This window comes from Bipolaris victoriae, assembly GCF_000527765.1.
Source record: "Bipolaris victoriae FI3 unplaced genomic scaffold scaffold_132, whole genome shotgun sequence".
Classification (NCBI taxonomy): domain Eukaryota; kingdom Fungi; phylum Ascomycota; class Dothideomycetes; order Pleosporales; family Pleosporaceae; genus Bipolaris; species Bipolaris victoriae.
Window position 1 is genome coordinate 25,841 of NW_014575260.1, and position 16,645 is coordinate 42,485.

Consider the following 16,645-nt stretch of genomic DNA (forward strand, 5'->3'; position numbering starts at 1 on the left):
CCCAGCATTTACAGTTGATTGACGCCATAGACCTTGTCCATCTCTTTTTATTCTCGGGCCGACACAACCAATGGGCCCCGCAAGCCGCTTAAGCCCTGCTCGCAAGCATGCGGTCCACAAACTGGGTATAAAAGTTACGCCATTCCTTCTCTTTCTTTGGGCCTTCGAATGAGCCTGCGAGCGTGCGCAGATATTGGTCTTGAACATCTTCGCCAATGCCCATGCCGCTGAGATCCCCCTTGAGACGCTCCGCATATGATTCACCAACCTTCTTGATAATTTCGTGCTGGAGATTCGCCGTTTCATACAAGACTTGTCGCGCTTGCGCATCTTTAGCGTTGAAACCTGGGGATGCTGGGATGGACCATGCCAATGGCGCAAACTTCTCTACTACGTAGTTGTCGAAACCTGGTAATGGTGCTTGTGTGGTGTCGGGCGAAGTAGGCGTGGCATTTGCGCCAGGTCCAACCTTGTCAGGTCCGCCCCAGACAGATACCATGCGGATGAGCACAAAGATTGCAAGGCGCGCAGTTTGGTAGTCTTGCGTATCTCGTGCGAATGTTTCAATGGAAGAAATGATGGGTTCGAAAGTCCCTTGGTTTGCTTGGTAACGTTAGCAATGAAATAACAACTTCTCCATACTCCTCAACCTACCGTTACTAACGAGCACAGACCCGAGGCCATTGTTGAGAATAACAACAATAAAGTTCAGATACTCTCGACGAAGTTCAGCGAGCTGGATCTCATCGTCTGTGCCCGAAGGGACCACGGCTAAGGCGGTGAAGATGCGCTGCAAGACTGGACTCATGACAGTATCCAGGATGCCGGCGATTTCTGATTTGAATGTGAAAATGACTTGACCAAGAACCTTAAGGAATGTGCTGATCTCATCCATCGACGAACTGAGTGACAGCAAGCCTTCGATCCATGATGGTAGCTGCTGTAGTAATCGCGAGCCCAGAACAGCAATCATACGTGAGAAGGCAAAGCGTGCCGCATGACGGATAGAGCTAGACGAGTTCAGCGATTCGACAGCGACGAGGATAGCCTCGGACGCTTTGACAAACTCGTCTGCAACCTCACTGTGTGGGACAGCGCTGTTGTTGTTCGAAGGAACCCAGTCGGAGTAACCGCGTGCTAGTGTTCCCAAAGCCATGATGATATGATGAATCTGTAGTATGGCCCGCTCATCGCCGTTTCTTGCTTGGGGAAGGGTCTTTTGCAGATCCTCGAATAATGGACCCATGATGGTTTGTGCGTACAACTTCTTGTTTTCCACTGAAACAGTGCTTGACGAGGCGATGCATCCAACAGCTTCGAACAGGTACAGCTGTGAATTGAATAGCGCATCTGCGGATTGGTCTTCTTCGTCGGACGACATTTCATCTTCTGAATTGTCAGGCAGCTCGGCTTTGATTGTGAGCAAGTCCCCGACCGCTTGGATGATATCGTATGATACATTGCCCAATTGAGCTCGTAGATGTTTGACTAGACGTTGGAAAAGATACCAGGACCTTGAGCGAACCTTGAGGTGTTCACTGTGGGTGAGACTGACAAAGTTTTCAAGGACTTTAGGGATAAGTCCGGGATTCTGCTCAAAGAACTGGTAATAGCGAACGCAAATCTCCATGTACTGTAATTGAACAGCAGGGTGCGGATAGTTTGCAAGGCCAGACTCTACCATGCTATTCATCATAACAACAAGCTGTTGAGCAGCCGCAGAAGAAGGCTCACGCTTCGCATAAAGTCCCTGATTCCGGATAGCGAGTTCCCCAAACAGAAACATCTCGTGTAGGGCCAATTCGAGGTCGCGCCAATTCAATGACTGATCCCCTTGTGACAAACGTCCAAATGTTCCGTTTACTAGGCGGCTGAGCGTTTCGATGTAGTAGGCCTCGTCGATGGCGGTCACCGTCTGTTGTAGAACATGGAGACGCCGTCGGAGATCCAGGAATTCTGCTTCATCGGTCTGCTCGCCCTCTTCACCCCAAGATGCTGTTTCATCATATTTCATCTTTGCAATGATCGCGTCCAAGACTGGCGGCAAAACAGCAGCGTATTGCGGGGGTACAGAGCCAGTCTTCTTTTGCAGTTTTCGTAGGAAGGTAAGGAGATCTGTGAGGGATGGAATGACAGTGGAACATACTTCGTCGTACTGGTCGGCGAAGAAACGTAGGAGATACGGCGTGAAGATTCGAATAAGGTCGTCTGCGCGCTGCCGAATGTGATCTTCGACTGTTTCATTTTCTAGAATCTTGACAATGTCAAAAACAATATTGTTAACAAGCTTGGCGACTGTCTCTGCAAGGTCGTTGTCGTAATTTGGACTGTGGAACTCAGCCAAAGCTGGACTATTGATGAGCTGACCAACAACTTCAGCGAGATTCAAGAAAGTAATCAGCTCAATCTTGTCTGATGGACTCATTTTCTTGCCAACAATCTCTGAAAAAGTATCGATGGCGGCATCGCGCACTTTTCCAGCAGCACTCTCCGGGTCAGCAATACCTTGCTGACCAGCCATCTCCAGGAAAGTGGTGATCATACTTTGGTTCACGACCAAGTTTATATCGATCCAGCTAACCCAACGTCCGATAGTCCTCAAGCACATCTCCACGAGCCCAAGATCCGTCTCTCGCCACTTGCCGAGGATCTCTTGCCAGGAAGCCGCTATCTTTTGTACGTCCCGTTGTCGAATGAGATCCTTCAGTTCTGTGTTCCGCTTCTTTTCGTATTCTGAACGTGTAACCAATTGATCCGCAATCTCGTCGTGGACTTGGCCAAGCATACGAAGGTACAAGAACGTTGTAGCTGTATTTACGCTACCAATTGCAGCCTGGTCCCCGGCCAGGGCGCGGAAATCGTCGAAGAAAGATTGCCATGAAGACGGGTATAAGGCGACAAAAAGGTATGTGATAGTCTGCATCAGCTTGTTCTGGATATGGCTTGTATCCGCAGCCCCGCTTCCAGGCATATAGGACTGACGGATATGGTTCATGAGGGTGTCTTTGATGTATGTAGTGCTTTGCTCATCCAGACGGTGCTCCTGGATTGCATTGTTGACGAGATCGAGCGAAGTATGACGGACGAAATCGGTGGCGCGAGGGTTGCGCGTGAAGAGCGAAAGGGCTGCCTGCCATGCGGAGCCTTCTGAGCGTAGCTGTTCCAGGTACCCTATAGCTTGGCCGCGCACCTCCTGGCTGGATGTCGGGTTGGCGGCGATCTGGATGGCATTTTCGACCTTGAACATGACCGCGTTAGCATGCTTGCAAGGTATTTGGTCGAGCAAGGCAATCGGGCACACATACTTGTTCCTCCATTGCCTCCACTTGCTCGATGCCAGACAGGTAGGTTTTAGGTGACAAGTCAGGAGCGGATATGTGCTAGATTATGTAGTGCGCATCGGAGTTGGTGAAGGGGGAATTCAAGCGACTGAACGGCTATTGGGTCATAAAGTAGGGCGTGAAGCCTGCATCGTGAAAGCGTTACAGCGGTGAAGGCAGAGAGGCGGGGCACGAGGGGCTGACGTACGGCGTGTGCAAGGGCTAATTTGTGGTCAAAGACGTGGTTCGAGCTTCGTCTCGAATTCACAAGAGAGCAGTATTGGTGTGCAAAAATTAAGAGTAAATCCGGTTCTTTGTTGAGTTGTGGTGAGCGAAAAGAGCTATGCAATGACTGGAGTGGGAGTGCCAAGCCTGCTTTTCATGGTGGGATGTCCTCAGCCCAATTTCACCGAATGACACGTGCGCACAAAAATAGTCGCCGACGTTGCTTCCCCAACATCACTGTGAGATCGCGTGTCCTGTCACAGGACTCAGTATACGTGGCTAGGGCTATCACGCAATTTGGAATAATTCTTCAAGTCTAAAACGATCTGCGGGCGACCTTCTACGTTCATATTATAAAAAGTCTTTATTGTGAATGTTTAGTGGAGAAACTGTAGCTTCTTGCGAATCGAGTATCTATGTTGAAGAGTGGGCCTCGCTAGATCGTAACAAGCACACGCATCCAGCTCGTGCTAACCCCAAACTAATGCCATCATCGGTCTATAGCTTTCCTCTGAAGCCTGCGCCGCTTCTGTGATCGTGAGCAGTCTGCGGTAGCAACAATAATCACCAAGACTTACTACGCTCCCAAATGCTTTGCCGCCCAAGCAACATGCTCGTCAGCGAATGATGCCATGAAGTAGTAACTGTGGTCATAGTCGGGCTGCATGCGGAGCTGAATGCCTTTGTCGTTGCCAGCTTCCTTGGCCGCCGCCAAAAAGTTCTCTGGTAGCAGTTGCCCTTGCTTGTAAAAGTTGTCTCCGGTACCCTAGCATGTCTTAGCGAAAATGATCTCGAACCTGACAGTTCGAAATACGTACAACATCAATGAGGATCTCTAGAGGACCCTTCCACTGCTTTACAAGCTCAGAGGCATCGTGCTCTTTCCACTTTTGTTGCTGATCCTCGCCAAAGTATCCTTTGAATGCCTTCTGACCCCATGGACAGTTGATCGGATTGGCAATGGGTGCGAATGCGGAGACGGACTTGTACTTGCCGGGGTTCTTGAGGAACTAGGAGCAGGGGTCAGTGCCGGCAGTTGAATTACCGCGTCATGTCCGACTTACCAGTGTCAACGCGCCATGACCGCCCATGCTGTGACCTGTGATGCTAACTCTGCTAGAATCCAGCTCTTGGAAAGAGGAAAAGAGCGCATCGGGAAGTTCCTTGGTAATGTACGAGTACATGTTGTAGCCCTTTGACCACGGATCCTTAGTAGCGTCTACGTAGAAGCCTGCGCCAGTGCCAAAGTCCCACGACTCATCCTCGCCCGCAATCTGGAGACCCCCTAACATGGTGGGTTAGCAAGGTGCTTGAAAATTTGTTGCAGTATCTACACACTTGGTGAAGTGTCGGGATATACCACGGCAATGCCGTGCTGAGCTGCGCCGTGCTGGAAGAAGCCCTTTTCTGAGCAATTGTTGCCAGTACATGTGAGACCTGAGAGGTAGAAGAGTACAGGCACTTTTGCGCCAGACTTGAGCGCTTGCGGCGGTAGGAACATGTTCAGCTCCATGTCTGTGTTTGTGCTTGCAGACTTGTGCTTAAGCTTGAGAAGCTTGCCCCCAAAGGAGGCAATGGTGGCGGTAGTTTCGAAAGACATGGTGGATCGTAACGTATGGTAGGGAAAACGCGGTGCAGAAGGTTGGAATGCAGATGCAAATCGAGGGGCCTTTAGAAGTTTTGTAAACTGCCGCATGGAGTGACGTTGTGCCTGGAATTAGTGCGGGGGGAATGAATAGCTACGTTAGCTACCCCACCTTGCTCTAGTCTTTTGGCTCGTTATAGGAATCAGATCCGCGGGTCCGCATATATGCGGCGGAGAAGGCTTGGAGTTAACGGGAATCGGATGAGATTCGGGATATAATTGCGCAACCACTCAGATAAGACTCCATTCGCCGATATGCCCGATAATTCACCAGCAAATCAAACTCCATGCCAAATGCAACACCACAAACTGTCCCTTTATGTCAAGAGTTCTTCACAAGTCCAGTCTTCGTAGAAACCATCAGGCAGATATCTCCGTACAACCAACGGAATCTTCTTCTCTTGCAATTCCTTGGCAGCAATCTGCAGAGGATCCGTCATACCTTCCACGTCAATCAATACCGGGGCATTTCCACTAGAAACATGTTAGTTTTGTTGCGTCCAAGGCGTCCAAATTCCTGCGCGTACCTGATCTGGAGCGCTCTTGTACCGAGCACACGCGCCTTCTCGTACTTGGTCATGTAAGGCGTGGTTGTGCGCTTGTCGTTGGGGACCTTTTTGTCTTTCTCGCTCGTGACAGTGTTTTTGGCTGCCTCTCTGGCTGCTGCAGCCGCGCTGGCATCGCCGGACACCACTACATTGTCGTCGTTGGGGTCGGCGTTGTCTGGGTCCTCGCCGCCGCCGCCCATGTGGTCGTCCTCGTCGTCCATGAGATCGGGCTCGGCTTCTTCATCGAACTCGATGAGAGGCTCATCGCTGGTCACGTCAGCCGTGTTCACTTGGGCTATTCAGGTCTTGAGACTCTGCGACTGAGAAAATGGATGTACGTACATGTCTCCAGCACCGCCATCGTAGTCGTCACCGTTGTCGGACATGGTTGTGATAAAATCTGTAGAACAAAAGGCGGGTTTTCAAACGGGTGTGGTTTTGCGCGTGGGCGGTGTTGCGGTGAGGTGGTGTACCTGATGCGCCAGGCAAAGAAAGAAAGCTCTGGACTTTGTCCCGGCCGGCGCAGGCACTAGCGCGTGAAATCTTGGCGCGTCCAAAATACAGTGGATCCTGAATTTCAATTAACACCCTCCGCATCTACGAGCAGCCTTTTGGCATATCCTTGACACCACCATGACTTTGAAGCGCAGGGTCACGGATGAAGCCAATTACACACCTTCAAAAAGGCCTCGAACAGGTATGGCCACCACACCATCGTAATGTCTAAAATCTAACATGTTCGGAGGTGCTGCGGCGGACACCACGGAGCTGGACTATGCTTCAGACGATTCGGCTGACTGGAAGGTCAACTACACCGATAATGGGAAATTGAGGGCAGAGAGTGAAGCCCGCAGACAGTGGAACTATGTCTGCCCTACGTGCTCCCAGCGATTCAACCGACCATGCCGTCTCGAGACACACATGCGAAGCCATAACAAGGAACGTCCATTTGCCTGTACCGAGTCGGGATGCGATAAGACGTTCCCTCGCAAAGATCATCTGCAACGCCATCTGAAGAATGCTCATAGCGATCCGGCAACCGAACGAACATTCGTATGCGATTGGAATGGTTGCGGGAAGAGCTTCACATCCAATGGCAGGCTACAAAGGCACAGGGATGTCCACGAGTCCAAATTCCATTGCACCGAATATCCACCGTGCAATGAATCATTCAGAAAGGCAAAGTCACTCGAAGCACATGTCCAGAGTCAGCACCTCGCAGTCAAGCCATATGTCTGTGCCCATGTGGACGAGGAAACAGGTCAGAAGTGTACAAGCGGGTTCCAGACCGAGGGTGCATTACAACGGCACATGCATCGGGCACACATCGAGACGCGAGAGCAAGGTCATTTCTGCATGTTATGTATGGGCACGGCTGGCGAAGTCATGGTGCAGACCGAGTCTGCGGACCCGCCACAGCTACCGTCGTTTGCGACCAAAGAAGAGTTGGAGGCACATACAGCCGAATTCCATCCACCAGTATGCACAGAGTGTGGCCAAAAATTCAAGAGCGCATCTATACTCAAGTCACATTTCGAAACTGTACATGGCGACCCACAGGAACAGCCACAATACCCATGCCCAAGGCTGGGCTGCGAGAGTGTATTCAACCGAAAGCACAACCTTACGGTGCATATTCAAAATGTTCACGATAAACAATTCAACTACGTGTGTGCAGCAGAAGCCGTAAAAATCTCCAAGCACGCAGAAATCCAGGCCTGGAACGGACAAGATGCTTGCGGCGCCTCATTCAAAGCAAGGTCCTCACTAGACCAGCACATCCGAAAACACCATCTCAACCTCGGCAACCGCAAGCAGCTGCGACAAGCCGCCAAATCCAAAAAGAAACCAGAAGCCTCAATGCTCACCATGCTCACGGGCGTGGGCTACGAAAAGGACCGGGACGTACCTTGTCTCGTCAAAAACTGTGCCTACCGCTTCTACCTCGATCGCGATCTCCGCCGCCATCTACGTGCCGAGCACCACATGTCGGACGCGGAAATCGAAGAAAAGATTCTAGAGCGCGATGCCATGGCTGGCGGCCAGTTCTGGATAGGTGGCCTTGACGAGTCGATGAATATGTTTGCCGATTCGGCGACACCCAGTATGCCAGAGACGCCTGGCCCGTATTTCACTCCAGGTGCTACGACGCCTATGCTACCTTGTCCTGAGCCTGGTGCTAAGGACTTGCATCATTTGGGTAGTGGAGCAGGGGTTTTCAATCAGCAGTTTGATCACTTTGCGCTTGCTGATGAGGAGGCGGAGATGGATTTGGAGATGGGGCTGGGCGATTTGACGCCGGCTGCTGATGTTCAGGATGGGCTGCAGTGGGATATGCTTGCGCCGGTGGAGCAGTATAATATCGACATTACTCGTGGTTAGGGAATTGTTGGGGTTTTGATGATTGTTGTTCACGATGGAAATGTAAAAGATATCTTTAATGACACATAGAGATACCCTATAGATTGTTGAAATAAAAAGTTGAAGATCCGCTACATTCACTCTACTACTCTCAATTACACATTGTCATCTTGTACACGTATATGTGATTCCATATATACATACTTCACCTCCATCTTCCACTTGCGCGACCAAGTAATCTACAAACAGTACCCTTCCTTCAAAACATATAGAGAAGAAGAAGAAGAGGTATCGACTACATAAACGTTTGATTCGTCCAGTCTAAATCGCTCGCAAGCACACCCAAAGCGGTAGAAAAAGAAGAAGACAGACGAACGCAAACGTTGGAAGGGGGTATATATAGTAAACTAGCGAACGGCCGTTAGCAGCGAGAGAAAGAGAGCGCAAGAAAACGGAGAACGAAATAAGAAAAGAAAAATCTTCTTCAGAACGTCCGTAACCCGCCAGCTAAAACTCGCCAGCTATACCACCAATGCAAGCCCCATGAAGCCATTGTGAAAAAAGACAAAAGAAAAAGATTTCGTAATGGCTTTGCTCTATAGAATGAAATTTCCAGAGCAAAAAAAAAGAAAAAACGCCCACGCTTCTAGAAAAAAAAGCCAAAGAAAAACTGACTCGGAGATGAAAAAAAAAGGGGGTATAGCATAGAAGGAAAAAGAAAAAAAGCGTAAAAGCACCCCAGTACGTCAGATTTCCCATGACGGGGAAAAAGCAATGCGATATATGCAGATCGAACGATAGGGGAAATAAAAGCTGCAATGGGAAGCGAAAAAAGCGAGAAGAGTAAAGAAAAAAAGCAAAGAAAAAACATGGCTAAACTTTCCTACGCAGCCACTTTCGCAAATTGCGCCAAAGCACTCGCATCGGGAATCAGAACGACGTCATCTTCTGCCTCGCCCTCTCTTCCCTTCTCGGGCCACTCTTCATGTTCCAGTTTCTGTACAATGGTCGTCTTGTGCTGATTCTGCCAGTCGAGCCTCCACATTTCAAAGCGGAGTTCCCATCTTTGCTGGAGTCGTCGTCTGCGGGATTCAATGAGGGATTCAAGGTGCTCGAGATCTTTCTTGTATTCTGCTTCTTTGGCGGCTTCGTCTTTTTTCAGGTCGAGGTCCAGTTGGCGGAGCTCGGCTTCTTGAGTTTCGAGGCGGCGCTTGAAGTCGACTTCTTGGCGCGCTCGCAGGACGTTGATGGCGCTGGTGTGCTTTCGGGGCAGGCCTTGCTGGAGCATTTTTTGATGGTAAAGCTTTTTGAAGTCGTCTTCGGTTACGGTGTGTGTTTGCTCTTGTGAGGTGTTGGTGCCGAGACAGTAGGCCTCGATGTACTTGAGTGCTGTCGCTACGTTTTGTGTTTCCTGGGCTTGGGCTTCGAGGAGGTCGTGTTCAGCCAATACCTGCCGTTCCTCTAATCGATCTATATCATCTACGTGCTGTATGGTGTGAGTGAACTGAGGTGTTAAGAACCAACAAATTATGTACATACCTGCTTCATGCGTTCCTTCTTACGGGCTTCATAATTTACTTGCAGTCGCTCTAGTTCGCATCGGTAGTGTGCTGCGAGGGCTTTTCTTTGGATACTTTCAAACGTCGAGACTCTATCCCATTGTTCCTTCTGCTGAACTCTGAAGCTCTTGAACGCTTCTAACGCTAGGGCAGAGTCAATGTTGGGCGGTTCTTGCTGCACATGTCGAGCTGTCATGTTGGACTCTGAAGAAGACGTCTTGGAAATCTGAGGACCCTCATGTGGAGATGACGATGCGTCTAGTGATACAGCTGATGCTTTCGTATCGACTCCCTCAAGAAGGCCCAGCTCGCTTTTGGTCAGCACATTTTCGGATATTGAGCGTCGCAATGGGCTCCCACAATGACCACACACTGAGTCTGCAGACAGAGACTTGGCCGGGGCTTTGCGGTGCAATTCCGAAGGGCAACTATGAGCATACGTCGTGACATTACGAGAATGCAGGCCAGTGGTGGCAAAGTATCTCGCTTCTTTCCGAAGCAAGGAGAACAGGGCTGAACCTCGCTTTTTGCGAGTATGCTCCTGCTGGGAAGAAGATCCTTTGGACGTCACAAAAGAGGAAGTGGCTGTGGCAGAGGACAGTGATGATCGAGTGGCAGGCTCTACACGTTCAATGGGTTGCTGGCAATTGTCTGCCAGCTGAGGAGTCTGGGCCAGGGCTGGAGGCATCCTCTTGGCCGACATGTAGTCAGCAGAGTAGACATGGTCGCGAGAAGTACGGGAAGGCGCCGAGGTGAAGCCTGTGGACTGGGTCTCTTGGGAGTGCATCGACCGCGAACTTGTCTGGTCGCTGTCGAGGGTCATGGTGGACACGGCGCGCGAGATTGTTGCTGGCGAGGGCATGAAGCGATAGGGATCCTGGATGCCAGCCTCGCGGGCAAGCACGACGAGCTCGGCATCGAGGTCGTCCTCTGTCTGGTGGGCAGGCAGGCCCAGGGCCTCGGCGAGATAGACGTGGTGGTCGAAGATGGGGGCGGTGGTGAGGAGAGTCGGGGGTTGGTCCGATATGAGGTCAGCCATTGCGCCGGAGCGCGCATGCATGCAGTGAGCGAGTGGTTGAGGGTGATGTCAGGAAGAAAGAGGTGGTGGCACCGCCCAAGACATGCAGGCGGCGGTGGCCTTGTCTTTCTTGGGCCAGAGCAGGCGCGGTCGAGTCGACGGCCAGCACACACTCGACCCGGGAGAGCCGCAATTAATTGGCAGACTGGCGGGTCAGGCGTCAAAGGGGTCAAGTCGGTGTGAGGATAGATGCTGTAGAAGCAGGACGCTAGTATGTGGGAAAAGTTGACCCATGATCATGTGCCTGCTGATGCGACTGTCGCCGTGGGGTTGGCCAGCAGGGGACGGCCGAGTTGCCCACCTGGCCCACGCCCTTCTCGCCCGTCTCGAGGCGGCCATTTTTTTGCTTTTGGGGGGTGGAGATGCCTATCTGCTCACGTACCTACGTATCTAATCCACATTCATCCATCCAGCCCAGACAATATTGCCCGTCCATGCTCTGCCAACCCTAAGCCGGCAGCCAGTGGGCCACCGTGAAACCCTATCGACGAATCCATGTACCCGTCCGGCCGACGTGGCGCCGTCTCTTGTCGTCATCTTGTCCGCACTCTCGGTCGTCGTCTTGCTATAGGTGTAGTGCTGCCATAAGGCTATGCCCACTTGACTCCATCTAGCCCTCCCGGCCCATGACCCGTGCCGTGGCGTCTGTCAACTGTCACCTCAACCACCACTTGCTATCAGCGCCGCGTCCATCACTTGCCCTCTTGGAACAACTGCATCTGAGCGACCCGGCTCTTCTCCCACCGCCAAACCAACCACCCCTCTCGTCGCGAATGCCAATGGGCGGCTTACCATGTACAGTCGATGCCATCTCTGTTCGCGACATTGGTGATACAGCGAGCAGCCTAGCTTCGGTAGTATGCCGTCACTGCCAGCCAATCACACGCCCCCTCACCACGGCCAACGATGCATGTTTCCGTATTCTACTCTCTTCGCACTCCTCCTCCATCTCTCCATCTACACACTCAGTCTACGTGTACTCTCAAGTACCATGCTCAGGTGACACGAATCTATTCAGGGCGTCGCCATGGTGCTACTGCCGACTTAAGCGACTAGACATACCGGCCCGCACGCCATACCTACATATGCAGCTAAATCCCTGTGCACAGACGGCTACCCACAGAGTGAGCTATGCTAATGTACACAAGTACATACACCTACAGAGTACCCCAGACACGTCTTCGGTTAAAAAGAAAAGCTTCCAACATCCGTGTACATGTTGGCCGGGAGCGCCGTACAGTCTATTACAAATTTCTACGTGGACCACTCATGCAGCGTGAACTCGTCAATGCACACATGGATAAAAATGTAATCAATACAAGAAGATAGAAAAGCACACATGACGAAAGCTCAACGCCTCATGCAACAAGGACTCCACCAAGAGCCATGCCAGACCAACCTAGCATCGTCTCTTGTCGTCTTTCCCAACGCCAGTCATGCACAAACATGGAAATCCCTACACACGACGTTAACCAGAAATGAGTACCCAAAGAAGGAAAACTGTCCCATGTTAGCTTGCTGTCACATGGGTCAAATGCCAAAGCCACCACTCACAGATCATTAGCACTCCAAACATCTTTGCCACGAGCCATCGGTTGCCCTGCACCCGGCTCCAGTACTTCATCAGCTCTCGCTGCGCACCCTCGACATTGTCCACAACATCCTCAGTGTTGGCATCAATTCGCTGAATCTGCTCTCCCTGCTCAGACACCATCTGTGCGAGCTGGCTGAAGATGCCACCGAGTTCCTGGATCGTCGACTCGATCGACTCAATGGCTCGCCCTCGCTCTTGAATGTACATGTTCTGTGGCTGCGCCTCTTCCATGAGCAGTAGCTGCGCATCTGATTGCGCTCCTCCCCGCGTCAGGGCAGACGATCCAGAAGGCTCGAGCGAAAGCAAGTCTTGTTGCACTGCGTTGGTGTTTCTGCTAAATCCTCCTGGTGATCGTCCTCGCTGGGGTGTCTGGTAAAGTGGCGAATCTGTCCTGCCAGGCTCGAGGCTGCTGTGGGACTGCTGCGCAGCCGAGGAGAGAAACTGTTCGGTCCGTGAACGGGATGCCTGCATGTTCTTGGTCCGCACTTCGAGCACATCCTTGAAGTTTGTGCCCACATTCTGCAGCTTGTCCTTCAACAACATGACGACATTGCTGTTGTGCTCGCCCTCTTGGTCGAGGCCGGGCTTCGCCTTGGGGTGTAATTTTGCGTTCATCTGCTGTAGCGCCTGCACCTGGCCGGAGAGCGCAGACATGTCTTGCTTGATAACAAATGTGAGTTCGTCAAACTCGACCGGGCGGTCATCGAAGAGCGTCTTGCGCTTGGCTAGTTGCGATAGTCGCTCCAGTTTTTGCATTGTGCTCGCGACACCGCGCGCAACCTCTGCTGCATTGCGCGCAAACTCAGAGCGCTGACGCCGCGGACTGGCATTTGCCTGCGCCTTTTCTTGTGCGGTCAAAAGCGACTGCCTCTGCGCGCCCGTCTTGGACTGCGCCTGTCGTCGCTGGGCCTGTGCAAGAATGGAGCGAAATTCCTCGGTACGGTCTTGGATGGAGACGGCCATGGTGCCTGTGAATTACAGCGTGTAAACAAGTCGGGGAGTCGAGGCGTCGAGGCGGAAAGGGGCAGCGCGCCGCGTATCGGCAGGGTGGCCAGGCGCTGCGACTTGGCGATGGTGCTCGGGCAACGGGTACGTGTATCGACGGTGGCTATGAGGTTGACCGTAGTACTCAATGTGTGATGGTGAGCGGCGCAGAATCGGGCTCGCTTGTGGGAGAAAACGTGGCGGAGGATATGGGGGAAATTGGGATGGAAAGTCGAGGGCGGTTGGGGGAACGTGTTAGTTCCAAGAGGGGCCCTTGTCCGGACGGTTCCATTTATGGCTACCTGCGCCACACCACCCAGGCACGACTGCTGTGGCGCCCAGCCCTGCGCCCCGCCGCTGCATCACCCTCAAGTCGTGCGAGAGAATTGGCAGGCCGGGCAAATAAATGTCTCGCTCCTCAACTTTCTTATGCTTATCCTTGACCCCTATTGCAACTCCCTGCCATTAGTGTTTGGGCCGATTCGTCGTGTTTAGTGAGATTGAACCTTGGTCGTGCGCACCAGGTGACGTACGTATCATTCCCGGAAGCTCGGTCGGCGCCATCCACAGTCCCCTCTCTCGCAACCGACCATTGCTGTAGCTACTCTCCCTGCGTCCCAGCCCTTACTCACCCAAGCCTGCACTCGCGCGGTGAACAGACAGCTCTCCTGTTGGACAGTCCGTCTTTGCACATAGTCACCCAGTCCCCTTGCACCATTGTATGCGCTGTAGGACATAGCTGGCCTTGGGCTTAGCCCCGGTGGAGCCCTACGCTTTATTGTGCTGTGCAGACCCGATCCACACAACTTGACCGTCCACCACCATGGCTGGACCATTTCGCTTCCAGGAGGAAGCCAGGTCGCCGCTGTAGGTCTTGCTCCTTCGCGCAATCCCTCCAGCGAGACTGACTTGTAGTAGCGATCGCAGCGCCTCACCCTTCTCTGCCGGCCAGCCTGTGTCCTTCAAGACCAATGTCAATCGCTCCAAAACAAAGAAGTGGGTGCAGGCAAAGAAGAATGCCTACGACGGTGACGACTGGGGCGACTACGATGAGTATGACGAATACGGCGTGAACCAGGAACCCCAAAATGCCCAACCTCCCGCGCAGCGATACTACGCCCAGCGTACAGAGCAGCCCTCGCGAAGCTTCACCGACCCCTCCCTCCAAGCACCACTACCAAAAGCCCGCAGGAATTCGTTTGAGCGTGGAGAGGAACAGCGCGCATTCTCATCGACCATTCCTCAGCCTCAGCATGCTCATACCCAGCCACAAAGAGAACTCCAGGGGCTGCCAGATAGTAATGCCTTTGGCCCAGGCTATGACATGGGAGGTAGGGGTGATTTCAGTCCCTCTGCAGTCCCTCCACCATTGCAGACACGTATGTCGCAGGTGCCTGCCGATTTCACTCCCCCCTCACAACCCCAGTTCCCTCCACGCAAAAGCAGTATAGGTCAGGCAAGTTCGCCGATAGCTACCTCCCCGCGGTCGCGCACCGGCAGTGCATCTGACAAGCCACTACCTTTTATCAGACCAGCAGACATATACAAGCGTCACCAAGAAGATCAGGAGCGTCGGTCGCTGGAATCGTCACGACCCAGCCTAGACTCTCTTTCATCCCCAGGACGGGATGATGCAGGGCTCGCTCATGAGGGTGGAAAATCCCTACAGCCCATGGAAACAGTCGCTGAGCGCAAGAGCGAGTATCTACCAGACTTTGATCCCAAAGCCATCCAGTCCGACCCCAGCCCTTCCCAGCAGGAACACCCCGCCAACTCATCGTCGGACGATCAGGGTCTACGTTCTGTTGTCGATCAGGCATTCACCCGTACAGATGACCAGCGCTCGGTTCCGCCAACACCGACGTCAAACGACACGAGCTCAGACCTTCTAAGAAGCAATACTGGAAGCACTTCTGGTATTAGTCCAATCATGAGCCGTGTCCCTAGCTCTGCCGCTTCAGCGTTAAAGATGCGCAATCAAGCAGAAGGAAATACCCCCGTGATTAAGGAGGAGCCTGGTGAAGTCACAACACCCGTCACCCAGCCAACCCCAGCGAACAATGTTGACTCGCTGCACCACGTTCCACAAAGGCCATCTCCGGGTCACTCCCGAAACATTTCAAGCTCGTCTACCCCTCGCAGTGGTCTTGCTACACCGACACGCGGTGACAGCCCTGCTCGTTCGCCTGTGCTAGCAGCCAGCAGAGACTTGCCAAGACCGAAATCCGCCCTTTTCTTGACTGACGACGACGCAAGTCCTGAAGGCATGGACGGTGGGTTGAAGGGGCCGTCTTCCGCATATGCTAATCGCGAAGCGGATCTCGCCACTTCAACTAACAGCCGCCCAAGCAGCGGGGTTCTGGATCTAGGAGCCACACAGCGTCAGTCACAGAACATGTTCTTAGAGTCCCACAATGCACAATCCCCTATCGAAGATGTTTTACCACGCGACCGTTCGGAATCACCTAGCAAAGGCCGTGTGCAGGCACTGGCCGGCAAGTTTGGCGATGTAGCTTCTTCAAGACGCGGGTCAACACAGTCGAATCTTTCAAGAAATAGCGTTCAGTCATGGGAGCGCAGCCGTAACAATTCGCGTGCAGCGTCTCCAACAAAAGCTAGTCCATCAAAACCCAGCAGTCCGGTCAAAGAGTTCCGTCCTCACCTACCCGGCCAATGGGAATCATACACGACCACAGTCATGACCCCTTCAGAACATGGGGAGCAGGATCGGGGGTTAGGCAATGTGGAGAAGAATCAAGTTTCCTCGGATAGTCTGGACTTGACACCTACAACTGCTAAGCAATCAGTTGCTGAAGTTCCTTCAACTGAGGCAGACAACTCCGACCCACTGGCCGCTCTTCGAAACGCCGGAGCTGCAATGGCTGAATCCATCCGCACGACTATTGGGATCAATGAGAACCCATCAGAAACTCAGAAGGAGAAAAGGGCATCGGTTGACCATGGAAACATCTATCTACCTAGGCCATTGCAGCTTGATCGCACGATAACATCTAATTCAAGTGCACCACCCACACCTCCTGCAAAAGACACTCCAAAATCTGAGTTTCCACCATCACCTCCCTTGAAAGAAAGCACCTCGCCGTCTGTGGAGGATCCTTTGAGTCGCCCAAGTTTTGATCAAAAACTCAGCACCGATACTTCGGCCGAAGACCAAGAAAGCGATCGTTTGCGAAAGGAGATTGTTGCCAGTTTGGGTCCTCTCAATATCCCAGACTCACCAGCGGACGAACCAAGTTTAGCTCCACTGCAACCGCACAGCCCGGGTACGAATCGTGCCAGCTCGATCCTACCTGACGAGTACAAGAGCTAC

At 52.4% G+C, this 16,645-nt stretch overlaps 6 protein-coding genes across 6 annotated transcripts; 1 reads left to right on the forward strand and 5 right to left on the reverse strand.

Moving 5' to 3' along the window:
• Window positions 1–88: 88 nt before the first annotated feature.
• COCVIDRAFT_30851 (hypothetical protein) lies at window positions 89–3,247 on the reverse strand (the record flags this gene model as incomplete). The annotated part of the gene is made up of 2 exons (XM_014696151.1): window positions 89–603; window positions 655–3,247. The coding sequence occupies 2 exons, from the start codon at window positions 3,245–3,247 to the stop codon at window positions 89–91; spliced, it is 3,108 nt and encodes a 1,035-aa protein (XP_014551637.1).
• An 875-nt stretch (window positions 3,248–4,122) lies between these two features.
• Window positions 4,123–5,145, reverse strand: COCVIDRAFT_112380 (hypothetical protein; the record flags this gene model as incomplete). The annotated part of the gene is made up of 4 exons (XM_014696152.1): window positions 4,123–4,311; window positions 4,364–4,555; window positions 4,610–4,830; window positions 4,884–5,145. The coding sequence occupies 4 exons, from the start codon at window positions 5,143–5,145 to the stop codon at window positions 4,123–4,125; spliced, it is 864 nt and encodes a 287-aa protein (XP_014551638.1).
• A 362-nt stretch (window positions 5,146–5,507) lies between these two features.
• On the reverse strand, window positions 5,508–5,938 carry COCVIDRAFT_112371 (hypothetical protein; the record flags this gene model as incomplete). The annotated part of the gene is made up of 2 exons (XM_014696153.1): window positions 5,508–5,664; window positions 5,718–5,938. 2 exons carry the CDS (start codon window positions 5,936–5,938, stop codon window positions 5,508–5,510), a joined length of 378 nt encoding a protein of 125 aa, XP_014551639.1.
• A 433-nt stretch (window positions 5,939–6,371) lies between these two features.
• Window positions 6,372–8,120, forward strand: COCVIDRAFT_30854 (hypothetical protein; the record flags this gene model as incomplete). The annotated part of the gene is made up of 2 exons (XM_014696154.1): window positions 6,372–6,435; window positions 6,484–8,120. 2 exons carry the CDS (start codon window positions 6,372–6,374, stop codon window positions 8,118–8,120), a joined length of 1,701 nt encoding a protein of 566 aa, XP_014551640.1.
• An 862-nt stretch (window positions 8,121–8,982) lies between these two features.
• Window positions 8,983–10,697, reverse strand: COCVIDRAFT_112343 (hypothetical protein; the record flags this gene model as incomplete). Its single annotated transcript, XM_014696155.1, has 2 exons — window positions 8,983–9,585; window positions 9,639–10,697. 2 exons carry the CDS (start codon window positions 10,695–10,697, stop codon window positions 8,983–8,985), a joined length of 1,662 nt encoding a protein of 553 aa, XP_014551641.1.
• Window positions 10,698–12,204: 1,507 nt separating this feature from the next.
• On the reverse strand, window positions 12,205–13,293 carry COCVIDRAFT_112330 (hypothetical protein; the record flags this gene model as incomplete). Its single annotated transcript, XM_014696156.1, has 2 exons — window positions 12,205–12,236; window positions 12,291–13,293. The coding sequence occupies 2 exons, from the start codon at window positions 13,291–13,293 to the stop codon at window positions 12,205–12,207; spliced, it is 1,035 nt and encodes a 344-aa protein (XP_014551642.1).
• Between the last annotated feature and the right edge of the window lie 3,352 nt (window positions 13,294–16,645).